The sequence below is a fragment of the Aulonocara stuartgranti genome (assembly GCF_965226115.1).
Source record: "Aulonocara stuartgranti genome assembly, chromosome: 18".
Lineage (NCBI taxonomy): Eukaryota > Metazoa > Chordata > Actinopteri > Cichliformes > Cichlidae > Aulonocara > Aulonocara stuartgranti.
The window spans coordinates 9,843,874-9,871,797 of NC_138954.1; the positions used below are offsets into that span (position 1 = coordinate 9,843,874).

General features: G+C 39.6%; 1 protein-coding gene across 1 annotated transcript; it reads left to right on the top strand.

Annotated features, from left to right (window-relative positions):
• The first annotated feature begins 2,817 nt into the window (after window positions 1-2,817).
• Window positions 2,818-27,315, top strand: LOC309694737 (uncharacterized protein). Its single transcript, XM_082514945.1, has 33 exons — window positions 2,818-2,930; window positions 4,572-4,624; window positions 5,140-5,166; window positions 5,252-5,320; window positions 6,277-6,330; window positions 6,474-6,554; window positions 6,717-6,779; window positions 6,861-6,926; window positions 7,368-7,406; window positions 7,486-7,536; window positions 9,131-9,235; window positions 9,367-9,432; window positions 12,886-12,945; window positions 13,101-13,172; window positions 13,321-13,386; window positions 13,597-13,665; window positions 13,827-13,886; window positions 14,147-14,212; window positions 18,214-18,279; window positions 18,744-18,797; window positions 18,893-18,964; window positions 19,059-19,130; window positions 19,520-19,576; window positions 19,895-19,966; window positions 20,048-20,116; window positions 20,248-20,319; window positions 20,519-20,581; window positions 20,767-20,829; window positions 21,529-21,603; window positions 21,687-21,726; window positions 22,536-22,587; window positions 22,807-23,221; window positions 24,118-27,315. Exons 2-33 carry the CDS (start codon window positions 4,577-4,579, stop codon window positions 25,744-25,746), a joined length of 3,933 nt encoding a protein of 1,310 aa, XP_082371071.1. The 5' UTR covers window positions 2,818-2,930; window positions 4,572-4,576; the 3' UTR covers window positions 25,747-27,315.
• The last annotated feature ends 609 nt before the right edge of the window (window positions 27,316-27,924 follow it).

Genomic DNA, 27,924 nt, shown 5'->3' on the forward strand with positions numbered 1-27,924 from the left:
TGCTTTTTGTAATTAATCACAGATTTGTCATGGCTGCAACACACACACACACACACACACACACACACACACACACACACACACAGAGAGAGCAGATAAATCCATCCCTTAGGTCCTGTGTCAAGTCTTTACTGGATTTTTTAAAAACTAATTATTGACTTTTAATTACTTCCAAAACATATTTTCTGGTGGCTGTTTTAAATCTAGAAAGTTACCTTTAATTTAATTAAATGATCTAAAAGGACAAAGGCTGCAGCCAGTGAATTTCCACTGTTTATTGTTATTATTGTCTCTCTTAATGTATCAGTGTTTGTTTTTCCACGAACAATGATTTTTACTATTTTCTAATTTGCATCTCGTTTAGGATTTCAAATACTTACATGACTTCAGTGACGTCATATGAAACTGACCAAGGCTCCCACAGAGGTAGGTAACCCTCTAACTGAACACGCCCCTTTCCAGGTGACTTTACATCACTGAAACCAGAAAGGAGACAAAGAAATTGCATCATCTACAACAGGGAAAACCAGGTGAAATACAGGAACAGTTACTTCATAAATATTTACTGACTGCAAGAACTCCCCAGATTGAATAACGTTTTATTTTCCTGTGAGGATTTAAAGCACAGAAGCTGCTTTTGGTTTGTCCATCCATTCTCTTCCGCTTATCCTTGTCAGGGTCACGGGAGGGATGGAGCCTATCCCAGCTACCATCGGGTGAGAGCCAGGGTACACCCTGGACAGGTCACCAGTCTATTGTATGGATGTATGGATGGATGGATGGATGGCCTGGCTGGCTCCAGCAGATCCCGGGAACAACATCGGAGATCTCTGTCCAGAAGAGCGCAGTCCTGGGAACAGCTAAGATACTGCGCAGGACCCTCAAGCTCCCAGGCCTCTGGTAGAGGACCCGAGCTTGAAGGATAAAACCGCCCGCAGGGGCGTGCTGGGTGTTTTTTATATATATATATATATATATATATATATATATAAATTTTTCTCAATCAGCGAACAATCTTATCTTTGGGTGGTGTCGAAATACTTGGGCTTACTGAATGAGACAGGCAGATAGCATGCATGAGCACATACTCAGCACAAGCTGAGGCTAGATCCACCGCACCAGGCAAGACCCAAGGTGCAGGCTGTGTAAAGATGTCTGTCAGACTATCCAGCACATAACAGCAGGGTGCAAGATGCCCGCAGGCAGGACATAGATGGAACGCCATAACCAGGTACAGAATACAGAAAAATGTGTGCTGAGTATGACCTGAAAGTCCCGAGGTCAAAATGGGAGATGCCCGAGCAAGATCCTGTGGGACTTCCAGATATAGACGGACAAAATGGTGATGGCTAACCAACTGCACATAGTAAGTGGTGGACAAGCAGGGGAAGACTGCAGTAGTGATAGACCTAGCGATACTGAATGACAGCAACATCAGGAAGAAGGAACACGAAAAGCTTGAGAAATACCAAGGGCTCAGAGAAGAGCTCAAGAAGATGTGGCGGGTGAAGGTAACAGTGGTCCCAGTGGTAATCAGAGCACTAGGTGGTGACTCTCAAGCTAGGCGGAGTGGCTCCAGCAGATCCCGGGAACAACATCTGAGATCTCTGTCCAGAATAGCGCAGTCTTAGGAACAGCTAACATACTGCACAGGACCCTCAAACTCACAGGCCTCTGGTAGGGGACCTGAGCTTGAAGGATAAAGACTGCCCGCAGGGGTGAGCGGGGAATTTTTATATTTAATTTATATATCAAATACAATATATATGTAACACACACACATATATATATATAGTGCTTAACAAATTTATTAGAATAACACCTAGTGTAAGGTTTACCTGCACTACATTAACAGCATTGGCAATTACCAAAATATTTTTTATGCTTAATCAGTTCCTTACTTGGATGATTCTGAAAATTCCACGTGCAGATGAGCAGAATCAGCTTTCTGGTGTTTTTGCAATAGTTAACGAACCACTATGGACAAGCTCTCAAATCCAAATTTCATTTTAATGCTAAAACATAATTATTATTATTTTTGACCATGAGTTTTCAAATGTACAGTTTTACAAAAAAACAGCATGTTATCTTTTGAACAAGTTTCCAAATTACAGATGTTTATTTGAATTCATTAACAAAAATGTAGTTTTAGTGAAAGAGTGTTATGCTTGAGTCATAAAGCATTATATTACAAAGATTGTTGAAATCAAGGAGAGTTTTGTAACACTTTTTATGTTATAACACACATAGACAGTAAAGTAAAATAGACAAACATGGCAAAATAAATGTTAAAGTAGCTGTAAAATACAGTAACCTGTTTAATGAATAAAGTAAACAAGACAAAGAATTAGATTTTTTTTGCTTTGTTCTGTTTTGTGCTCAGCAGTAGGCATATATGTTTTTACATGATATCAGTTTTATTCTTTTTTGATAAACAAAAGAATAATAATCTAAAAATTATAAAAAAAAAAGTTCTTTACATAAAATAAAATGAAATAAAGTAAATGGGGCTTCTACAGTGGGGCAATCTAGAAAAAGTTTGCTCTACAAGGTGTCTTATTTGTCTAATCCACTGTATTAGTCTGTCAGTAGTTGCCTGTACGTGCTACATCTCACTGGAAAATGAAGCAGCTAGATCTTTTTCATGTTGTTTTTCATTCTGGTAAGGATAAGTAAAGTTCATTTCAGTTCAGAATTGTACTTAAAATGACAAAAACAAAATAAAACCGCTGCGTTCCACTCGAAGATGTGATTTCGCAGCTTTTCGCGGAACTCCTGAACGCACCAGTGTGCAGATGTGCGGATTTGGAGAAGTTTTAAAAACTCCTGAGAATGCCCTGACCGTGAAGGAGTCGTCGGTTTGCTCCGCACTGATTTTGTTTATTACAAATTAGATGTCCACGAGTGTCTGCGGCGTCTTCAAACCTCCGGTAGGTGAAACTGCTCAGTGAGACATCGACGGGACTTTCTGTCTGTGTACAAGCTTCTTGTTTATCATTTACAGTTAAATATACGCACAGTGGAAGCTAACCTGTGTTATTTTTGGTTTCCAGTGTTGACACTGTAGTTGGTCAGGTCCTGTAAGCTTACGGTTTATTATTGACTCAAATACATTTCTTCAGTTTTGAGAAGCACTGTGAGTATAAATTGCATGGTTGTATTTGTAATCGGTAGCGTGAAAACAATTCAGTCAGAATATTTGTGATTAATTCCTTAATCGCAACGCCTGGAGCAACTAAAAACTAAACAGTAAGAGCAAATGTTTGTGAGTCAACCCTCGAAAAGTTAAACTTAAAAGCTGCAAAAGGAAATGGGGAGCGGGCGTTCAATGAACCGTTAATTTTTTTTTTAGTTTGAACCCTTTTAGAGTAGCTTTGCGTGATTCACAGTTTAGCCTTACTTTACTTTAGCCCTCGGTTCATCCTGTATCTGAAACGTAGCTCTTTCAGCTCCTCTCCTTTTGAGCTTTCTTTCTTCTGATTGGCTGCCCTTCATGGTCACAAGGTTTGAACAGCAGGTGGGTGGCTTCTGTTCACACAGCCAGAGCTAACACGGCCATATTATTTTTTTAAAAACACTATCTAATATTGAGCACTGAGAACAGTCTTAAGCCTGAGCTTTTGATTCAGAGGATTCTACATATGCTGACCTCATCATTTGAAATAAATATGTTTAATAGAAGCATGCACCACTGTAACAGTATGTACATATGGCTGAAAATATTACTTTTCGTGTTTATTTAAAATTTATATATAGCTGAAATCAAATGCTCTGGAAGAGAGTCAGAGATTAATAACAGATATGATTCAATGCAGAGAGGTCTATTAACACATAGTGAGTGAGAAGGTGACTGGAAAGGAAAAACTCAATGCATCATGGGAATCCCCCGGCAGCCTACATCTATTGCAGCATAACTAAGGGAGGATTCAGGATCACCTGGTCCAGCCCTAACTATATGCTTTAGCAAAAAGGAAAGTTTTAAGCCTAATCTTGAATGTAGAGATAGTGTCTGTCTCCCAAATCCAAGCTGGAAGCTGGTTCCACAGAAGAGGGGCCTGAAAACTGAAGGCTCTCCCTCCCATTCAACTTTTAAATACTCTAGGAACAACAAGGAAGGCACCAGTGTGAGAGCGAAGTGTTCTGATAGGGTGATATGGTACTACAAGGTCATTAAGATAAGATGGGGCCTGATTATTTAAGACCTTGTATGTGAGGAGCAGGATTTTGAATTCAATTCTGGATTTAACAGGAAGCCAATGAAGGGAAGCCAAAACAGGAGAAATATGCTCTCTCTTTCTAGTCCCTGTCAGGACTCTTGCTGCAGCATTTTGGATTAGCTGAAGGCTTTTCAGGGAGTTTTTAGGACATCCTGATAATAATGAATTACAGTAGTCCAGTCTGGAAGTAATAAATGCATGAACTAGTGAATGCAATAAACTGTGGACAAGTCGATATTTGCTGTGCTGAATGGTGGAAGGTGGTCTCTTACTGCTGCTGCTGCTGCTCCCGTTGGCATACAAATGGTGATGCTGCCATCACAAAGAAGTTAAACCCTTTATCTCTCTCTGCAGGCAGGATGGAGGTGTGTATGATGAAACCAGAAGTCAAGAAGAAACCAAAGTCGGTGAGAACATTTACAGTTAACACAGAACAAACACAAGCAATGCACAACCCCAACACATCACCCATACGGTGCTGTAAATGTATATACAGCCTGCAGTGCAGATGTTTTAAGTGTTGAAGTAAATTGAGAGTACTTGCACAAATTAGTCAGTGTACAAGCTGCATTTTACACTGAACAAGTTTTTCTGTAGAATCTTTCAAGCACTTTGCAGGAACGATGCTGGAGGAGTTATTTTGTCTGTGTTTTCAGGTCATCTTAGTGTTTACTGTGTCTTCTAATCCTGGACTGACTTCATCACAAAAAGCTGCACAATATCTTGTTCTTGTTATGGCTGCAAATTGTTATTTATGTATGCTGTATGTCTGAGCTGCTGCAGAGAATATTAGAGACTAATCGCACATCTTGTTAATATTTGCCTAATAGATTACAAGCTAAACCTTTAAACGCCCAAAGCCCAAACAGTACTTAGCATAGCTAACAGCTTCTCTTTTTTTCTCTCTCTTCTCCATTTATAGCCCAAACCTCCTCCGAAGCCCACAGAGGTAGAGTGATAAACACATAAATAAATAATTAAGCTGGTGTTTAAAATAATCACATGCTGTAAATATATTATAAACATATTTTCAGATAAAAAGAAATGAACCACAGAGACCTGAGAAACCCCCTCCTGCTGTTCCTCAGAGACCGAAAGATTCTGTAAGTCCTACGTGTGCACAGAAAATAAAAGATTTCAAATGTATTGACATCAAATGGTTAATGATAATAATACATGCTGACTTATTTGATTTTTCATTGAAATGATGAAGCTAACAGGAGCTGAACTGTTCAAAAACGGCTTCTTCCCGTATGGACGTTAGGTGTGAGATTGTTTTTGAATGGGATGACCTCTGAGTACAAAAGAAATATCTGCTTTATAATTTTGGTCATTTATTAAAAGCCAATAAAGCTTCTTCTGTAATACAGGTGACAAATTTTTCTTTTATTACAGAAGAAGCTTTATTGGCTTTAATCAATTAGACTTTTACTAACTGATCATTTGATCACATCTGATTTGTTTTAGTCATTTTTAAGATCTTAAATTTTATTATATTTTTTCCTTTGTGTTAATTTTTTTTTTGTGTACATTGTTAATTTTTACCTTATATCGTTTTACTTTATGGGCCATTCTTATTTATTTAAACTATTATGTTATTTTTTTGTTTTTTGGGAAATCTTATCTTATTCAGCCTAAACATTTTTCTTAAGCTGTTTTCACACATGCCTGCCAGCCTTGAACACTGACACAAGTGATGTGAGAACGCAGTCAGATCGTTCATCAGCCGGTCTGTAACCTGCCAGCGCTCGAGCAGAGTCTTTGTGATGTCAGCGATTTGTACCAGTGTGAGATTAGAACAAATAAGTGTCAGGTGAATTCACAGGTAGTGAGTGTCTGCCTGTGAAAAGCACGCAGAGCATTTCCAGTAATCAAAGTTACTCCTGCTTTGCCCTGAATGTGAGAAAGATGAACTTTGAATAATGTTCTGACAGGATTCTCTACAGTTTTGTGTGAAAGTGGCTCTTCAGTCTAAAAAACTGTGTGGTTTCTAAAAATCTGTTTTAAATTGTTCTACTGTACTCATTTATTTCAAACCAGATTTGTATTTTCTCCACAGGAACTGAGTCACACACAATACAGACTGAAAAAAGTCACAGCAGCATACAATGGGGTGTGTACACATTGTGTTGCTTCTCCACTACTGCTGTTTACCACTTACATCATTACAGCTTTCCTTCATTTTCCTACTTCAGATATCTCGCTCATTTGTGTGACCTTTAAAAACAAGTTTACAACTTTTTTTTTCTTTATCAGAACGATGGAAATGTGAAGCAACAACAGACAAAAGATAAACCACCTGAGACGTCTGTGGTCCCACCCAGACCCACAGAGAAGGTACAGCACATTTTCTCAGGGTCAATGTAAAACTATTGTTTTACTGTTTTCTGTTTTCATGTTGAAATGAACATGAGTTTGGAGCTTCTCAGGGTTTCATGTTTCTTTCCTGTTCCATATGTCTTTTGTTATTGTTCCATGTGGGGCATTTTGTGTTTGCAGGAACTGAACGCCCCAACCAGATACAGCCAACGCAGGCCGAGCGCACAGACCAAGGTCACAGAGGTACAAACGCAGCAAAGTACCATCTTCCTCCTCGCTTCTTTTCATAAACTCCCAGATCAAAACCTTCCTCTTTCTTTCCAGAGTGCCAAAGAAACTGAGCAACTTGAAGCTGCTGCGGTTCCCAAAGATGATGCAGACTTCAAACAGGTATTTGAACTGCACCCAATAATGCTCAGCTCAGGCTTAGTTCATGCACAGTACATACAATGTCTTGCTCTTTCTCTACACGTGTGCTTTGTTGTAGGGTAATAACTCAATGCTGACTGGAATATTTCAGTGGAGCCAAAAAGGGAGAGCGCCCACTTTCACTATTAGCAAAGCACCTCCAGCTGTTCAGTGTAAATGCACAGCAGGGCTTTAGACAAGCTTTAACATTTTGTGTTAGCATATCAGGGTGTGTGTGTGTGTGTGTACTTTTGCACTGTTTCAGGCTAATGTATCTACTTGTTGTTTATACTGTTCTGTAAGCAGTGATGCACAACAAGTTGTTTCAAAATTAGTTAATGATGGATGTGGAAGTGGCGAAATCCTATTTTTCATTATATAAATGAATATTTCTTTTAAATTATGATGCCTGTTCCTCCCTAGAAACAATTTCCCCTCCATTCCCCTCCCGACAGCAAACCGGTATGTGTCATGCGTGTTACCAAGCGCTCCACTGTCAGTGATCTCAGCTGTTTTTGTGACATGTGACTGTGGTTGGCAGGGCGTTCTGAAAGCAGTAATGAAAGGGTTGCAATTCAAGTCATCGCCAAAGGTACGAAGCCCAGCCTGAGCTTTCTGTTAGTGGTGGCTGCTGCGCGTTACTGTCTCTCAAACACTTTGACTGATGGTCGCGGTGGTGTTAACTGCACTGTGTGGGTTTTCTTCACTTTGCCTTGATGTTGCTTTACTTTCAAAAATGATCGAATATTTAATAAGACGATAACACAAAATATATCTTTGGCTGCACAAATTGAAAACAACTTGTTGGTTTAATTTAGCTCTGGTGTTTATAAACACTTTCCTATTTTAACAATCCACCAAGATGTGCAAGCACGTGAAAGTTGGTGCATGAACAGTGTTGGCAAGGTTACTTTTAAAATGTATTCCACTACAGATTACAGAATACATGCCCCAAAATGTATTTAGTAACGTATTCCGTTACGTAGGTATTCTGAATACTTTGGATTACTTAATATATTATCGTGCTTTTTACAACTACATGAATGTACTATTGCTGTGTGATTTATTACTTTTACTGAAGGTTGCTCGCCATACCAATACTAACTAGATTTTTAAATCTTAATATAAAATGAGTAACAGTAGGGTGGACATTAGGTAAGGCTGCACTTTTAGCAGCGATCTCGTATAGAAAACTATTCCCCGCGTATATAAAACAGGTCTGCGGCTCCGAACCGTAGTAAAGGGACCTCTGGCTAATACGTCGGGTTCCGTGTTGGGCTCGTAGCCGAAAACTAGCTTTACTTTGTTGTCTGGGTCAAGTTTGCTAGCGAGAGACAAAGAGCGGCGTTGAAAGGCTGCTCCAACGGAACCTTCGAGTCTTAATAGCTTACTTACAACTGGGCTCGTCAGGCACTCTTTTTGGCTGCAGTGGTTATTATTATATTTACATGCTCCCATCTCCCGTTTCTGGTCGGTCACAACTCTTACTGTTCGACTCTCCTTTTTCTCCCTCCTCGCGCTCACAGACACATAATGGGTATGGCAGTCCATTCTCCCTGCAGCACTACACTGCCCATGAGGCTACATTCTTTAGGGCTATGCCTGTAAAACTCTGCCTATTGCCTTCATATTAAATCATTTTTTAAATAATAATTTGGGCCCTGAGATTGAGACACAGGCATTAGAGCCTCTTAATGCGTGTTTTGTTCGGGTTTCCACCGGCGTGGAATTACCAAAAAGGGCACAGCCTAACATATGAAACAGGAAAATAATCCATTTATTTCAACAAAGTAACTGTATTCTGAATACTACCTTTTTAAACGGTAACTGTAACGGAATACAGTCACTCATATTTTGTATTTTAAATACGTAACAGTTGTACATGTATACTCCCCAACACTGTGCATAAAATCACACTTCCTGTCTTTAACATGTTTTTTGGGGTCTACTTTGTTTACTGCCTACTAAGTTTTCACATGACGTCACTTCATTTGTAACTTTGTTGAGAGCCGCATTTGCCTGTTACAATACTTTGTTTTGGTTAATGACCAACTTGTTTCATATGTAAAGAAATTGTAGATGTTGGCGCCCGTGCTTTAGGGTATAGCCACATTTGTTTTTGTGGGGGGGGGGGTTTTTGCGTCTTGTTTTTTGTTTATCAATCACATTGTTGACTCTTTTTTCAGGCCAGCAGAAAGCAGAGTCCAGATTCTAGCACAGAAGAAGTGGCCTCAGAAAACCAACAATCTGTAGAGAAAATCAAGCAAGAAAAAACCGCAGAACCCAAACAGGTACAAACTGATAAAAGAATATTAAAAGTAAAGTTCTGCTTTTCCATTTAAAATGCACACATTATATGATTAGTGTGTAGACTTAATGTTGGATAATTTTTTTTGACTCTTTTTTTCTTGTTTGCTCTCAGGTCAGTAAAGCCGTCAGTGATGCTGAAGAAGGAGAAGAAGAGGCGAAAACATCAGAAACGTCCCATGTAAGTTTTGTTGCAGTGGCATTAGCATTGGGGAGAAACTCCACAGGAGGAAAGAGGCAAAGATGCCATCATTTAAACACAAAGCTCTAATTCTGTGTATGTATTTAGATCCTGTTCATAAGCCGTACAGCAGCAGTCTGGAGTAACTTTGAATTAATTTTGCTGCTGTGTTTATGCCAAAAGAAAACAAACAAACATTCCTTTCCAGGGAAAGAGAGGTTTCTTCTCTGGTATCCTTAAAAACAAACAAAAAAAATCACCAAATGAGATGTCAGCACAAGTGAGTGTGCGCTATTTCTTAAATAATAAAATGATGTAAAATGTAGAAATAAAAATGTTCTTCTGCTTCCCTGGCCACTGTGTCTGTGGGGATGGTGTTTGCTCTGTGTTCTAGCATCCTGATGATACCAGGTTTGTGCTCCAGTGGATGATGAGAGTCAAACCTTAAATACTGATCCATATGTGTAGGTTTACGGTATACGTCAACTTTTAAATGTCCCCCATTACTGATAGAAATCTCACAGTCTAAGAGGCTAACCTGCCACTTTTCATATCCTCCCTGGTGAATTTGATGTGTTGGTCCACCGAGTCAATGTGATCCGTGAATTGTGGTACATCCTGAGATTTGATTTTCACCCAGACAATCAAATCTCAGGATCAGGAGGGGTATAGGACTCACACAAATGCACTCTTTATTAAGACGCAAGCTATAAAATTCCAGGATCTGGTAAAGTTTAAAACAGTGCAAATAATATATAAAGCAAGGAAAGGGATGCTCCCAGTCGAAATAAGTAAATGGTTCTTAGAGAGAGAAGGGAGGTATAATTTTAGAGGGAAGTGGAATTTAAAAATACAAAGAGTAAGAACAACTTTTAAAAGGATGTCTATTTCAATAGCGGGAGTTAAATTCTGGAATGAGTTAAAAGAAGAAATGAAGGTCAGTAGTAGAGATGGCACGATACCACTTTTTAATGTCCGATACCGATTCCGATATCATAAATTTGGATATCTGCCGATACCGATATGAATCCGATATAGCGTATTTTGTAATCAATAAAACTGTTTTTTTTGAAAAAATATATTGCTGCATTTTGTATAAGTTCATACTCAAGTTTTAAAAAACAAGAGATTGAAGCTATTCTGTTATACCTGTATGCAAAAAATGCACTCCATTTTATAGTTCAGCAACACTGATCAATCTAATAAATTTAAACCTACACCATCCTCCCTATTCTGGTATTTTAAAGAGTACTTAGTGGATATATTAAGCAACCTAACTAATAGGGTTGCCAACTCCCAGCAAAAATATTAGGGAACCACCCCCCGCCCTTAATCGATGTAATCAACTTTAATTTAATGCAAGTGTAAAACAAATGCACAGAAATCAATTATTTTTCTTCAATATTTAAATAGATTCAACATCTTGCTTCAACAGAATTGCAGACTGCACAGATGGTACCTTTCCAAAGGAAAAAGTACTATAGCTTACTAGGGTGTATATTAGACTTATTAGTTACTATATACAATAATGGATTTCTATACATTTAATCAGATGACCACTTTTGTTGTAAGATTCAGATAATTATTTATTCAAAGTTTTTAAATGACATAACAAAGAAAAGTATTTCTTTGTGCCCCCCTCTCCCTGTTAGTGCCCTACCTGGCCCCTGACAAAGCTTTGCTAGACCCGCCCCTGCACAGTTACCAGCCGTCAGCTACTTAGAAAAGGATCTTGGTGTTATTTGTCTCTCAGAAACAGTTCATAACTTCCCTTCAACTCATTCATGTCACCTAAAAGGTAAACCTGTTTCTCCATCACCTGCTCAGCTCTGATGATTCAGTAAGGACATCTCCTGGATTCATCTTCATGTTTCCCTCTCACCACATATCCAAACAGATATCATGACCAGCAGCTTTTACAGCTGTGGCCCCAGCAAACCTCAGCTGATACTAGAAAGTAATGTTAAATACATTCTAACAACAGCTTTTCACGCTTAAACGTGCCGCTGGTCTCCTCTTTCTAGCGCAAAGTGGGCGATAAACAAACAAGAAAGACGGGACTTGCGGCAGAAAAGCCGATCAGCTGATGATTGATCAGTTTCATGTTTGAAGTAATAACAGGAGAGGAAGGGGGAGGGAATGAGAGAAGTAGATGCAACTGCGCAGCAAAGACAGAATAACTCCAGCTTTGTGTCTATTTTTTAATTCTAGCTGAAGTATGGGACAAATCGCTTCCTTTTCACCTCAATATGGAACTCCGATGGCCAGTCCAGCTGTGGCTCAATATATCAGTTGTTAAGCTTAACGTGGAAATACTATGCAAACATTCAGGGATGAACTTACACACTTGCTTTACTTCTCTGGGATAGTTTTCGCCGAGATGAAATGCCGCAGTTAGGAAGCACGTACGAGGCTCCAAATGCTCCAACAGACCGCCAAACAGCCGCTCTATCACGTGACACATACTGCTCCGATGCGCCGATCTGGGTTACGCCAAGTAGCGCGTTTTGTGAGGTGATTTTGTGATACTTCGGATCGGATTACATTTTTTATTTCTCTCCGATATCCGATCCAGTAATTTAGGTCCGTATCGGACCGATACCGATACGTAATATCGGATCGGTCCATCTCTAGTCAGTAGTGATATAAACCAGTTTAAAATAAAACTCAAAAAATAAATTTTAAATAAGTAAAAGAATGAAGAAAATGCAATTAACCCAAGACAGCAGTCAAAGTGATGTTTATTTTCCTTTGCAAAATAGTAAATCTAAACATAGTTTTAGTCGAATGTGAGAAAAGTTGAAACCATTGTATGCGTTTTTCTTGTTTAAATTTAGATGACGAGGAAATGATTAAGATGTAAACCTGAGGGGGTCGGGCTAAATAAATACATACTTCTGCCAACTCCTTTTCAAACAACTGCATGGAATGATATTATGAAATGTTGGTGAATGTATATGTTTGAAATAAAAATGAACTGAACTGAACAGGTGTCATCCACATACCTAAACTAATGACTTGGTGATGTTCCAGGGTAGGATAACAAAGCCCTCTTTTCCATTTTTTCCATGTACAAGTTGGCCACAATGGGTGAAACTGGGGAACCCATGGCACACCCATTTTTCTGTCTGTAGTACTGACCCTTGCATGTGAAATAGGTGGAATGAAGACACAAACACATTTGGTCGGTCCTGAGAGTGGTCCTGTTGCTGAGGTTGGGGTCCTGTAATCTCCTATGAACCACCTCCAACGTTTTAGTGACTGTTTCCCCAGATGAAACAATCAGACCATTGTTTCATCTGGGGAAACAGGCAGTTAGCCGAGACTGAAGAAGTCATTTGGATGAGTGGCGAAATGTTTCTCCCACTGAAAATGCTGAGTCCAGAATCAACTTTTTGGATAATATTAGTGTTATTATCTTTTTTAAAATCTGAAATCATTTTGGTGTTTCAGGAGAATCTGAGTTCTCACAGTGACCTTTCTGCCAGCAGCGACAGCCTGTCTGAAAACAAGGTGAGGCCCTGTAGCTGCTGTAGTGGCAGCAGAGATAATGTTATCTGGAATTACAGTGTACACATACAGCTCAGTGGTATATTTACCTGCAAAATTAGTTGTCTGACTTTGGGTAGAATAACCGAGCATGAGCATGCTGTTCGTGTCTGTTTCAGGAAAAAAACCAATGGTACAGTGGGATGTTAAAGAAGAGGTGGAAACCAACAGAAAGTCTTCAAACTGATCAGGTAGAATCATCAAAAATACACATAAAACATACCAGATTATATGCACATGTATTGCGTAACTAGTCACACAAAAGACATAAGCTCGCATGATTAGGTTACTGCTTCCATCACCTGATAATCAAATTGCACGCTCTTATTTTTTGGGCAGGACAATAAAGCAGACAGTAATTCTGAAGACCTAGAAGAAGAGGAGAAAACATCAGAGATGTCTCATGTAAGTTTTCTTATCTTTAGCAAATGAGGAAATTCTCTTGCACAAGAGGATAGAGGCCGAGGGAGGGAGTTAGACAAGCTGCCATGGAGTTGTTTTTGTTCGGAAGCTCTAATTTTGTACATGCGTTTAGATCATCAATATCAATTCTCTTGTGTTTGTGGAAAGATGGAGATGTGTGGTCATCATCATGTTTTATCTAATCTATCTTAGGAAAAGGGAAGCTACTTGTTTGGTTTCCTTAAAAAGCCAAAAAAACCAGCCGCTGAGACGCCAACGCAGGTGAGCTTGCAACAGAACTGTTCAAAATAACAATTTAAATTGTTAAAATAATGGTTTAACTTTTAGGAGAACTTATTTGCCTTAGAAATACGTGGACAGAAACATTAATTTTAGTTTATCGGTATATTTTTTTTCCCTCTCAAATGACTTTGGTGTTTCAGGAGAATCTGAGTGCCCACAGTGAGCTTTCTGCCAGCAGCGACAGCCTGTCTAAAAACAAGGTGAGGTCCAGCAGCTGCTGTAGTGGCAGCAGAGATAACGTCACGTGGAATTTTAATGTACACACAGAGATCTGTGATAAATGAGCACGAGCATACTGTTCCTGTTTGTCTCAGGGAAAAAAAACTACGATACGCTGGGATGTTAAAGAAGTTGCCGAAACAAGCCAAAGCTGAAAGTGATCAGTTAGAAAATCTGATAAAACATTCCCTGACTCCCATGATGTTTTTCATAACTACTCAAACAAAAATTTTTGTTTCAGGACCAGCAGTCCCTGCATGGTGACTTACCCAACTCCAATGATGATCTGACTGTAGCCCAGTCAAAGGTGAGGATCATTTAATATTATCTTGATGTAATTCCAATTAATTGTTCTGATGTCACCAAGAAAAGATAATTTTTTTTCCCAAAACTCCTGGAGAAGGGATGCCCGGCAGGGGTTGTGTAAACCGCTGAAATTATTAAATGACAGGCTCTCAATAACTAGTGTGCATTTGGGGAGGCCACCCAGATACATTTGCGGACTTATTTTTATCTATTTCTAGTCTGTATTAGAAAATAAAAAGTGCGGAACAGTCGTCCATCTCTAATTTTAAAAGTTCAGTCACTACTTACTTTTCCAACCTACCCCCATCTCTTATGTTCCAGACTAGTTTTTACTGTGGCAGTGCAAATATCATTCAGCTTCTTCTCCATAGAGGACCTCATTCCACCATTAAATAGACTCCAGTTCGACCATCTTGGACACGCGGCATGTCCTCATACTGCTCTAGATGTTCGCTGAGAGCTGCAGCACCCATGCAGTCCAAGTTCACCCACGTGACATGAGACTCGCAGGCGAGGCAGCTGAATTACATCATTCTGCTACATCATGAAATACACAACAGTTAAAATGTTTGCAGAGGAGAAACTTAAAAGTGGCTTTTTAAAAATGTATTTCAGAGTCAGTCTTTTGCAGCACTCAAATCCATTCATATGCACATGCAGAAATACTTTTTTTGCACCTTTGGTACATGCACACGCACAAACATCTTAAATCTTACGTCTGTAGGAAAAACATGAACTACTGCAAATATTGGTTTAAGCTGAAGGAAACTCAGGTAGGGTTCATGTGGTGGTCAGTAAAATACTAAAAGGTGTAAAGTGGAGAACATGGGGGGAAATGGAGTTTATAGTGTATGTGTTAAGATAAGTTAAAAGAGTAAACAGCTCAGTGAAGATAATGGAGGCAAAAGTGTCAACAAAAAAGAGTTTTTAACAAACGTTGGAGGACTTTGTGTTATTATAATATTCATATCTGAAGCCAGAAATCTGAGGGTGATTGAACCAGACACTGCTAACTGACTGATGAAAACGCCAGTTGGTGGTGAAAACCTTTTTCTACTGTGTATAGGAGAAAGGAGGTGGAGCCTAACAGACAGCTACAAGCTACATCTGCCAAGGTTGGCACCAACCTTTAATCAAAGCAGACACACACCCAATAATGCAAACTAGAAGGATTATAAAAGATTTCACACCAGGACTGCTGAGGAGCTCATCCTGTGGTCACACTCAACCATCTCGGACAACAGCAGTCTTTTTTTCTGCTCTGGACAACCGCTGCAAGGTGGAGGGCCACTCTAATCAGACCAGCACCAGCTGTGATCCAAGATGATGGAGCTGGGGTTTGTTAGGATGATAAGAGATTCACAGGCCAGCAGGAGGTTATATTCAGGGGTGCACATAAGTGGTCCGCAGGTGCGCATTCGCTGGCAAAATAAAAGACGCGCATCAGATAAGAAGTTGCAACGCGCGTTTGCGTACATAAGATTTTCTGGAGGAGGACAGACATTTGTTTAGAACTCTTAAAGATGTCGAAGAAGCTCCTTTAAGCAATTACTTTGGTGTTCCTCCAACTCCAAAGAAATGTCAGAAGGAGTCCGAACCGCAAAAGAAGCGCGTATTCTCAGAAAAGTGGTTGCAGGAGGTGAGCTGGCTTCAAACAAATGATGAACGCACAGAGATGTGGTGCAAAATATGCCGTGAAAATCCCACTCTAGCGGACAAAAACAGTGCCTTTTATATGTACGCAAACGCGCCTTACAACTTCTTATCTGGTGCGCGTCTTTTATTTTGACAGCGAATGCGCACCTGCAGACCACTTATGTGCACCCCTGGTTATATTGGAGTAGAAAATAAAGGTTTTACAGAAGAAAGGTTTATGAATGTTAGTGATTATTTAAAGATGCTCCCCACATTTAGAATATAAACTGGTTGAAAACAATGTAAATTAAAGTGAAGTTTATATTTATTACTAAAGAATATAAATTCAGGTACTAGTGTTGCTCACTGGTTGAGCAGGTGCCTATATGCCTGATGGCTGAAATGCAGTGACCTGGGCTCGAGTCCCCTTCCCCGGCTCTCTCTCACCCTGTCAAAAAAGGCAAAAAGCCCCCAAATAAATATTTACAAAAGAGTATAAATGCAGTGCACAGGAATAAAAAATTGGATCGTGAGAGTGTGCTTCAAGGTAAATTAAAGGATTAGAGAGCAGGCAAAGTGAAGGTAATGGTGGGAAGGTGATAAATGAGAACAATCACTATCTAAACGTCAACACTTTGAAAGGGAGGTGTTTTCTTAAGTTGCAGTGCATTTGACCTCTCAGGTCTACTATAGATAGGCCTTACAGTTTAAGAATTGGTGCCCTGCATTACAGATATGCTGTTGGCTAAACGTACCAGAGAAAGCAAAACAGAAATGACAAAGACGTGTTTATTATATTCAGGGACAAGCAGAACTTGACATAGGCAGACTAAAAAAAGCTAAATGTACAGGAAACAATTTTTCTCTTATTTTTCATATTCAGTCATAGTGATACTTTACTGGTTATAGTTACTGGTTATACGTATGCATATTTTGGAAGATTTTCTTTTTTGTTTTGTCACTGTGGTGGTATTGCCTAAATACTCTACAACTTCCAGAAGTGCTTTGCTTTGGTCTTTCTGATGAATGCACACATTGGTTAAGCATCACCATGTCAGACACTCCCTTCTGTCTGTCCTCTTCTGCTCATCTAATTTACAGTCGTAGGGGGCTGAAGCCTACCCTGGTTGTCACAGGGTGAAAGGAAGGGTGCCATAGACAAATCAAGTCTGTCACCAAGCCAACACACAGAGTTCATGATTTCATGATGAGCTGTTGGCTCAAACAAAAACAAACAAACAAAAAAACCCAACTTCTATGGCAAATCTCTTCATCCGCAACTTTTACTGAAACCGCTAACGAACCAGGTCTTATAATCAAACACCAAGCTACAGAGGAGACGTTGGTTTTTATTGTTCTTTGCTTTTAATTCAGGAGTTGGTGGTAAATACTGAGGCTCAGTTATCTGCCAGCTGTGAGAATGTGAATGACACAACCGTCACAAAGGTACTCGATTTAAAAAACAAAAAAAACCTTCTTCTCCTTTAAAAACAAAACAAAAATCAACTGTAGCTGCGTTAGTCATGTGAACATGAACTGAAACCTGGCCACACACATTAGATCTGATGCAGTGAGTGCAATGAGTCATTTACTGCTTTCAAATATGTGTCATGAAATATTGATACTTATATAATAATCTACATAATTAAAACCTCTGCAGATGTGTCAAAATCTTTATTACAAGTAAAATCTTACAAAGAAAAGACTCTAAAGTACTTACAGTTGAAGTAGTAATTAAGCAGAGAAGGTCCCTTTTTATTTTATTGTGTTTTTTAAATATTAAAGTAAGTCCTAAATACTGTATTTACATATAATTCTTTGGTTTGTTTTACACTTTTTGCAAGAATTCTTTGGACACATCACATCTTATCTTGACAACTGCACATTGAATTGAAATAAAAATCGATTTGACATGTTGACGTCCTCGTGGATCCATATTAGTCCACTTCTAAGCAGCCAGTTTCTCAAACTCTCCACCTACCTGCTTGTAGTATACGCTTATGTGAAACTTAACTCAAGGAGTAAAATATTCGGGTGAGGACATTTTGCACACAATGTGTGAACGGTGCTTTTTTATTTTTTATTTTACTAACTTAAATGTGTTTTTAAGAAAATTAAGCAATAACTTTAGATGTCAAATAACTGTAAGGGAGTAGAAGTATAAGAGGAAATTAAAATACTATGCAAGTACACTTCAGTGAGGGTTAAACTTCCGTACAGTACTAGAATAAATCACTGTGACATTGAGGCTTACTGATATCGAAAGTCGGCGTGTTGTCAAGTTCCTGTTTTATTTTCCCTGAGACAGTTTTTGCTACTGAATGTTTTAATGAATTTTAAAAAGTAACTTAAATGTGTTTGTTTTAGCAGAAAAAAGGAGGCCTGGCTAAAATTTTAAAAAGATCCGGCAGCATTGACAACCTGTTGGATGAGGTCAGTGTCAGCCCTGCGCAGAGCGATTACATGTTCAGCTTTTTACGTTCAGTGTTTATGCTAAATCAGTAATATTCCCCTTTCACACACGGCATCCCGTGTAATCTTGAAACTGTGTATAAAAGCAGACCTCATACTGAGTTGCTTCATTCTTGTCTTGTTTTTTTTATTTGTTTGTCAGATCGTTTCCTTTGTGGGATTTCATGTCGTCACACTTTAACCACTTCCACATCAACATTTTAACTTTGTCTTGGTGCTTGAGTTACCCTTCGTTTTTGTTTTCTCTCTTCTGGATTCCTCAGTTCAACACACTGTTTTATCTCCAATCAATGTTTGGAGATATTGATCCTAATAAAAAGAAAAAGAAGAAGTCATTGTTAGCCATGTTACTTTTCAGACAGACCTTATGAAACTGATGTAGTCTGTACTGTCTGTTAGCAAGATTGTTAATTGTCTGATTTCAGGGGGAAAAACATTTCAGTGAGATGTTCAAGAGAGCTCCAAAACCAGCAGATGAGGTGCAGTGTTGCCCTTTAAATAACTATAATACACTCAAAGATATTCAGTTGTACTTGTGTTGGTCTTTTTTATGCTTTATGTTGTGTTTGTTCAGGAAACAAACGCAGATGAAGAACAGAAATTATCAACCAGCGATGAAAACCTGTCAGAAGCAAACACAGCAACGGTACAGATGTGGACCAGGACATTTGGACAGTCACAGTCATGACCTGTTTCACCCTCATTTATGTCTTTGATTATTTACTGTTCATATATTTCAGGAAAAAACAGGAGGATTGGCAGGATTCTTCAAAAAGTCTCCCAAACCAGCTCCACGCTCTGTCGCTACTCAGGTGCCAAATACATTTGGATTTTTCATGTATTTTTATGCTTTTCAGAGTTAGATGTAGTACATTATCAGAAAATGACTCTTTAAGGCCAAAACTGTACTTCTTCCTTCGCATTTGTCATTACTTCTTACTTCAAAACAAGAATCAAAATGTCATTTATATTTATTTCACTTCTGAAAATATTCCACAGCAGCTCAAACAAGGATGCAAATAATGAAAAATTTAAACACACAAACAAAAGCAGATGTGACACAGCTAATAAAATCTTATTGTCATGTCATCACGCTCAACCAGACCAAAGTTTTGAAAGCACCATCAATCAAAAGACTGTTTTCATCATTTAATACAATAATTTGGACTTTTTTCCTGAATTCACTGCATTTCTTTTCCAGGATCCCCTCTCGAGGCAGCTGTCAGCCAGCTGTGACAGCCTCACAGATGCAGGAAAGGTGAGATTACTACTGAAACTACTGTCAGGATAATCAGGTCGGGAAGTTATCCTTTCTCAGTGTTGTGGAGTTCTACTTGTGGAAATGCAGTGTCTGGTTTAGGCTATTTGTGCTGCTGCATGTAAGACGCAGCACACAGAAATAATATTCTGCTCTGTATTAATAATGTGATGCCAGCAAATCTAAATATAAGTTTAGATGAGAGACTCTGCATCAAAGGTTTTAAACATTATAGTGTAATCTTTACATTTTTGTCCCTGTTTGGTGCACAAAATAAGTGCTAATAGTTTATATAAGACTGTATTTGTCTTTTTAAAGGAGGCGGCTTTGGCAAACAGTCAGCTGTCTGCCAGTAATGACAATCTTTTAGAAGCTTCAAGCACCCCAAAGGTCAGACTTTTGATTTTAACACTGTTTCTGAGGTTTAGCAAATAAATAAATAAATGCCTCATGGTTTTATTTTGTTAACAGGAGAAAAAAGTCGTCTTCTCCGGGATCACTGGGATGTTCAGAAGGACGCCCAAAACTGAGGAGCAACAGGTAGAAATGACATCAATCACATAAAAATCCCAATTTTTTAAGCTTTTTAAGCTAATAATTTGGGCAAGTAACATTTTAGGAAATTTAGCCGATCTCTCTTGAAAATAAATTATTCCTGTTGTCTGCTGCAGGAAGATGAGGACATGGAGGCTCCAGCAGGAGGCGGGCTGAGACGCAAGAGGACCATCAAAAAGAAAAGACGAGTAAGAGCGCATACGAGGAGGAATAAGCACAATCAGTGCGACGTATGCTTTTTACTTCCAGTGTCAGCTGCTGTAGTTGGAGTTCATCAACAATAATCAATGCATATCCAGACGTTTTCTTACATCATTTGAGTTCTCAGTTTTGATGTCAAAGCTCCACTTAAATAAATAAAACATTACTCTTGTTTATTTCTTTCAGGTTGTGTCATTCCGAGTTAAGAAAACTCTTCCTAACATTCCCAAACTTGGCCTGGCTTCTCAGGTACCTGCATCTGTCTGTTGTTATTTTTGTTTTGTTGGCGTTTTTTTTTTTTTACCTTATTTTTCCACCAGATTTTCCAAAGTTATATTTATTAATAATTAACTTGCAGTCAGTCTGTAAAATGTAAAGTCTTTCAGTGTAGATTATTGTGGTCTATGACAACCATCATCATTTTTCCTCCACAGACTTCAGATGAAATGCCTTGCATTGAGGAAACTCTTGAGTTGCAGGAGATGAGCCCAGCACAGGTCAGCATGATGGCATTAAAGATTTTAAGTTAAAATATTCATTGTGGTTCATGAATGAAATTTTTAAAATTCTCCACTTGATGTTCATATTGTTTAATTTAACCTCCAACCAGAACTATGATTTTCAACTGTCTTTAATTTTCATTTTTCTAAATTTTCACACAAGAAATGTTTGTATAGGATAACCTCTGACTTTTGATGTGGACCTGTCACGTATGTGTTATTATATGTATATCGTAATTTACAATGTGTACACCACCGCAGTGGATTTTAAGCAGAATGTAATATGTGGCTGGAGTTCAGATTATCAGCTTTAATTCACAGGGTTTAACAAAAGTGTTGCATTAACTCACTGAGACTGAGGGGGGAAAAATTAGGAGTGACCGAATCAACAGTCTGGTGGATTCGACTACAATGATCAGCTCAGCAACACCACTGAAGAAAACTGAAGTGCATAATGACAGAATATTTTTCATGGTTTTAAAAAACCCAATATCATAGCATCGAGCCAAGTCGAGAACACTATCAAAGGAAGTAGACACATCACTTTCAAAGACTGCAATCAAGAGACGCCTTCATGAATTCAGTTCAGTTTTATTTATGTACCGCCAGTGCACAACAAAAGCGTCTCAAGGTGCTTAAATTGACAGGAAACTCGCAACAGTGCGACTAACAGCTGTTTTATTATTTGTTTTCCAGGAGAGCACAGTGGAGGTTCAGCCGGTGGAGATGGCTGCTTATCCGACTGAGGAAAACCCAGTCGAAACTGAGCCGGTGAGCCTCAGAGTTTGTGAGTGTTAGTCATTTATGGTATTTGACAGATGAGTTGTCTCTTCATTCAAGCTTCTTGTTTTCAGGAAGAGGATGAGCTTTTGGAGTGGTGGAACACAGTCAAAGGTTAGTGTGGTTTCAACTAGGGCTGTTCGATATAACGATATATATCGGATGATGATATAAAAACGTCTATCGTTTCATTTTACGCTATCGTTTGTTTCGCGGTGTCGCAAAATAAACTGTTTACGGCAATATTTTTTTCATCGTTTTTGATGGTCACTGTAGTGGCTATATTAATTTCTTAAAGTTCTCTCTTTCTCTTATATTTAATATAACCACACTACAGACGGACAAGCGCCTGTTTTTATGCGTTATGGTTAGCAACAACAACGGTAACAGCATCGCGTGTCCGCTTGTTTATTTTCCACAAACCTTTCACAATAAAGCTCAAGATCCCGTTGAGACTTTTCAAAATAAACTGAGTCACGTGAAAGAGCAGATGAGAATTAAAAAAGAGCCGCCAGGTGCTAAAAAATAAACCTTGGACTCAAACGTTAGAACAGGCTTTTCCCTGCAGCACAGAAAAGAAAAGAAAACGGCGGCCTTTACAACTTATGTCTAAAAATGTATCGTTTCATGCATCGGTTAAAACACTCAACTCCAGCTACATGGCGCGCAGCTGGAAACACTTCCCGCAAGTCGAGCTGCCCGAGATTCACAGAATTTACAGAAAATGTTACATTTTTGTGATTTATATTGTTATCGGACGATATTCTATCGTCCGATAACGTCTCATCTCATAAATCTCATATCGTCGGGATATGAGATTTTGGTCATATCGCACAGCCCTAGTTTCAACATTTAGGAGAACTATTATATATTTTTTATGTTTTCTGTCTACTCGTTGTATTATTTCTGCTGCTGTCTGCCAGGTTGGAAGGAGTGGAATGAGACTTCTGATTTCCGGGCAGAGGATGAGGAAATGTGAATACAGTTTCTGTTTTTTAATAACTTTACCTTCATGTTTCCAGTAAACATAATATTTGAGATTTTTGCATTTGTTTTTAGGGTATAATTCTTTTTTGATTTGTTGACAACTTTAAGGCTTAAATTTAGCAGTAAATCTAGTCTTAATAATAATAATTACAACTTTATGTGTCAGATTGATAAGCATAATGTTTCTGTTTGTGTCTGTTTCTGCAGGGCGATGGAGCAGGCAGCCGACCGCGTCTACATGGCAGCCCGTCTTTTCGTGCGTCTTTTCAACCAGCGCGGGGCGTCCTTACAGCATCGCATCCTGGAGCTTTTGGCTATGGCGGACGCTGCGGATGAGTTCCATAAGAAGACTGTGTCGGCCGCTGTGGGCGGAGGCGTGGCCAGCGTCGCGGGTAGCGTCACCACAATCACAGGCCTCATTCTGGCGCCTTTCACTTTTGGCGCCTCTATTATTGTGACAGCAGTGGGGATCGGTGTGGCGACGGCAGGCAGCATCACGTCAGCGACGGCTAAAATCACAGATACGGTCCACTCCAACATGGACCGTAAGAAGATGGAGAAAATGATCCAGGGCTACCAGGAGGAGATCAAAGTCCTCAGAGAGTGCATGGAGTTTGTGCAGGTGAGGGGATTTTTTCTAAAAGGTTAAGAACAAAGTATTTAAAGCACACTCTCTGAGATCAGAATACATTCCTGAGCCTACTAAAATATGATGGATTTTTTTTGTTTTGTTTTGAAATGCAAAGAAACATGTTGCCTGCCCAAGCTGAAATCTCTTAAGCTTTGCAGTAGTATCACAGATCCCTCAGCAGGTGGCATCATACAGCTCCAAGCTGTGTTGACTTGCAGCACCTGTTATTTCTATGGAGGCAGTAAGCATGTACTTAAATTTCACAGGACTGCAAAGCATCCAATGAAAACCTTATTTTGTATGTGCTATTTATTCACAAGATTATTTACGAGTTTTGTTAAGGTATTAAAATATACTTAAAAGTATTGATTTGGGCTTTTTCAAAGAGGATAAAGTGGCAGCCTTTCTTTCTCAAAGGTTAACGCCTGTGCATGGGTACGCGCTGCTCTGGTCAAGTGCTTATATGGCAGTTTACTGTGACACAATACTACATTACAGCACTGCAACAATGACTGCAGTGTTTTAAATTCCTAGGACTGTAAATCCAGAGTTTTGTATCCCTGAACTTAGACACTCTGAGATGTAATCTAGCCTAGATTCAGTCAGTTAAGTCCATGTTTAACTGATTGTGTATGGTTGGTACTTTATACCCCTTGGCTGTAAAAGGCTGATGGAGTATTGTCGTCACTCTGCTGGTTGGGCAGGAGGGCGGGCAGCGTGGACACCCAACTTTAACACCTAACTTTGGTGAACTCGACCTTTTAAGAAGAAAATAATAATTCTTTTAATAAATGTTAAAAAATGATATCTCAATAATATTTTATCAACAGGTTTGACTTTAAAATCAAATATATCCATCTCTTTATTGTCTCTCTTTTCTGCTGTAGAAAGGTCTTGACACCCTGCAGGAGTGGGATTTTGAGAAATACGCTCAAAGTGCTGCCAAAAAAGCTATGAACCACAACATTAAACACGTGATGAAAGAGGGAGGCCGCGCGGGAAAAGCCCTGATGATCAACACCAACCAGCTCGTCAGCACCGTGCAGGTTTTAGGTAGGGCAGGCGGCATAGCCAAGGCCGCTCAGGCCATCAGCGTCACCACAGGCGTCATGTCGGCACTCTTTTTGGCTTTGGATGTTTTCTTCCTCGCTAAAGACTCTCATGAGCTTCGCAAGGGTGCCAAAACCAAATTTGCCACCAAGATCAGAGAGGTATGTAAAGACCTTCAAGATGGCCTCCTGGAGCTCAACAGGGTGAAGACGCAGCTGCAGAAGACGATGGACGGCATTGAGGTGGAGGAGTTTGAGGAGGTTGAGGAGGTGGAAGTAGAGGTTGAGGACGACTTGGTGTCTGATCCAAAGAAGCTGGCTGAGCTGGAGCAGGAGCTGGACCTCCTGGAGGAGAAAGTGGACAAGAAGGTTGTAGAGGTTGAGAAGAAGGGTAAAGAAATGGAGAAGGAAAATTCAAAAATTAAAAAGGTGAAGAAAGAGGAGAAGAGCATAAAAGAAAAAGATGAGAAGGAGAAAAAGGAGAAGAGCTTGAAAGGAAAAGATGAAGAAAAGGAGAAAAAACAGGAGGACAGTAACGACAAAGACAAAGAGAAATGCAAGTCCAAAGAAAAGATGCCCGATGAGGAAAAAGAGGAGAAAAACAAGGCAAGTGGCAAAACTGCCAAAGAAGTCCTGAAACAACAGTCTCAGAAAGAAAGCAAACAAGACAAAAACACCAAAAACAGAATAACAGCTGGAAATGACAACTGTAATGGTAAGGTCAGCAAGATAAACGATGATATTGGTACAAATAAAACAATAGAGAAAGAGAAACATAAAAGTAGAAAAGAGCAGGAGGAAGTGAAGAGCAGATCAGAGGGCAGCAAAAGTGAGCGAGTGAAACCTGAGAGAGGAAGTGAAAGGAGAAGAAGCAGCAGGGATGATGAAGGAGAAAGGAAGCCACCTGAAAGTACATCTGTAAAAACAGGGGACCGCAGTAAGAGGAGACATAGCAGCAGCAGTGAGAAAGGGGTAGAAAGAGGAGGTGAACATCTAAATAGAGGAACTGGCGAAGAAAGGCAAAGCAGGAAAGGGAGCGAGGAGGATAGAGGAGTGAAGGACTGGAGAGCTGAAATGGCAAAAAATAGAGAAGAAAAGAGACAATGTCAGGAGACTGAGAACAGGAAGGAGTCGCACCAAGATCACGAAATATCATCAACGAAGAGGAGAGGGTCAGAAAGAGAGTTAGGAGGCAGCAGAGAGTATTCAAAGAGGAGCCACCACAAGAGGGAGCACAGGGAGAGGGGAGATGAGAAGCATGGGAGCAGGGTGGAGAGTGCAAGGAGGCAGTTTGAGAGGGCAGGAGGTGAGGGAGGTGACACAAAGGCAAAAAGAAAAGACGATGGAGAGAGTCAGAGGAGTAACAGAGAGAGGAGAGGAAGTGAAAGAGGGAGAGAGCATGAACACAGCCAACCAGGACAACGAGCTCGTGCCAAAGCTCTCCTGCGAGACGGACTGGACATTTAATTCTAACATCTACCGCCTTACCAACAAAAACATACAGTGTGTTACTTCAACAAGAAAATCCACTGCATCTACGGTTTCTCACAGTACTGCAGTAAACCAGTGATAGCTGTGTGTACATGGAGGCGTACATTACAAACAGGAGCAGCAGAAGGCTAACTGAACTCCTTTTAATGACGCAGATACAAGGATGAAACAGTAGCACTACTGGGGTGGGGGGTAGGGGTTGTCCCACTTCTGACCTGATGCTCTGTGAGGAGCTTCAAGTTGAAAGTCAGGACAGTTTGAAAAAGAAGCTGATTTTTGTCATTTGACAATAAGACAGTGATGTAGGAACGCCAGCAGCAGTGTTGTGAGCTGTCCAGAGATGCATTAGAATATCGTCTTGAAATTTTTTAGCATGTTTGGTTTTTGATTTTTGACTCCCAGAACGTCTTGATTACACCTCTTACAAATGTGATGAGTACGGGTGTCTTCATGGGATTTGTGTGATCCACAGATGATAACTCTAATGACTTTGATGCCTTCAGCACGACTGTTGGGTCAAAGGTAAAACTTTATTGTATCAGAGGAAAATTTACCTTCTGCTACTGTGCAGTGCTAAAAATAACTCGACATACAACATATAAATACCCCAATAAAACATGGCAAATGCAAAAACAATAAATAAATAAATAAAATCAACACTAACATCACTTCACATGGAATCAAATCAATTATGACACCTGAGAATACAAGTAAATCTGCTAAATTAGAATTCCAAGTTATCATTAGACAGTTATCAGTAAAAATAATAATAACCAACCGCTGCTAAGCCTTTGGCATACTGACACACTACATAATACAGTGACGATTAGCGTGCTAATGTTTGCAATAGGTTCAAACTCTGAATTTAGTCTCTCTGTTTCACTCATTTGCTTCTCCCTTTGAGTGGGAAAATGTAAGGGGGTCTATCTGCAAACACTGTGAGACACGACACTAAGACTTCCTATGAATCATTGCATTTGGAGGGGCAGATGTTTTAAGGTCCTGCCATACAGTCAACCTGCAGAATGACTCTTGCAAAAGCTTTCAGTGCGTTGTGGCATGGTGGCATGATTAGCAGAAAGTAGTCTACAGGCCATCGGCACTTTCTAGTCGACTAACTAATGCACTAAAATGGATAATAGTAAAAATAAGTAAGGGGAGGTTAATACATTTAAGATGTGGCTGAAGTCACTCTGTAACATTTCTGCAGCTGAATAATAAGCGAATTGTGAATGTGAATGGCTGAATTTGGTGAGTCGGGATGATTTGCAGCCCGTGCTATACCTACCCGTTTTATTTTCCACAGCTTCAGAGACACTACATTTAGATGTTTTATGTATGTTTTGCAATTGCAGTATTTGTATGTGATGGGTTTGTAGCTTAAACCTATTCGCTGGAACGTTCAAGACAATTTAACTACACAGCAAAGCAAGACACGAGTAGGCAAAGTTCTTTATGTTTCTCGTGCACGGGAGAGAACTGGACAAACGCCGTTCCTTCGCTTGACCCCAGTTGCTCTCGTCCGCTCCCCCCGTAACGCTGCTCTTTATTAGATTAGATTAGATAGAACTTTATTAATCCCTCGGGTGGGTTCCTCTGGGAAATTCGATTTCCAAAAAGCACAGCACCGACAGAAGTTACAGAGTTACAGAATATTATATATATATATATATATATATATATATATATACACACACACACACACATATAAATACAGAGACAATATAAATAAAATATACGAAGGGGATAAATAGAATAAATAGGAATAAAAAATAAAAATACAAGTGAATGAATTGCACATTTCAAGTATTGAGTCTATTGCACTGTTGACTATTTACAAAAGTATTGCACAAGGTATTGCACAGTGAGGTGAAGAGGCACTACAGCTTAGTTGTTCCCCTCCTTTGTCCTCCTGTCTCCCCTCCCTCTCCCCTCCAGAGAGGAGTTAAACAGTCTGATGGCGTGTGGGACAAAGGAGTTTTTCAGTCTGTTAGTTCTTGTCTTGGGGAGAAGCAACCTGTCACTGAACAGACTCTTCTGGTTGTTAACGGCCGTGTGCAGAGGATGCCTGGCATTGTTCATAATGTCCATCAGTTTCTTTAGTGTCCTTTTCTCTGCCACTGTCACCAGAGTGTCCAGCTTCATGCCGACCAC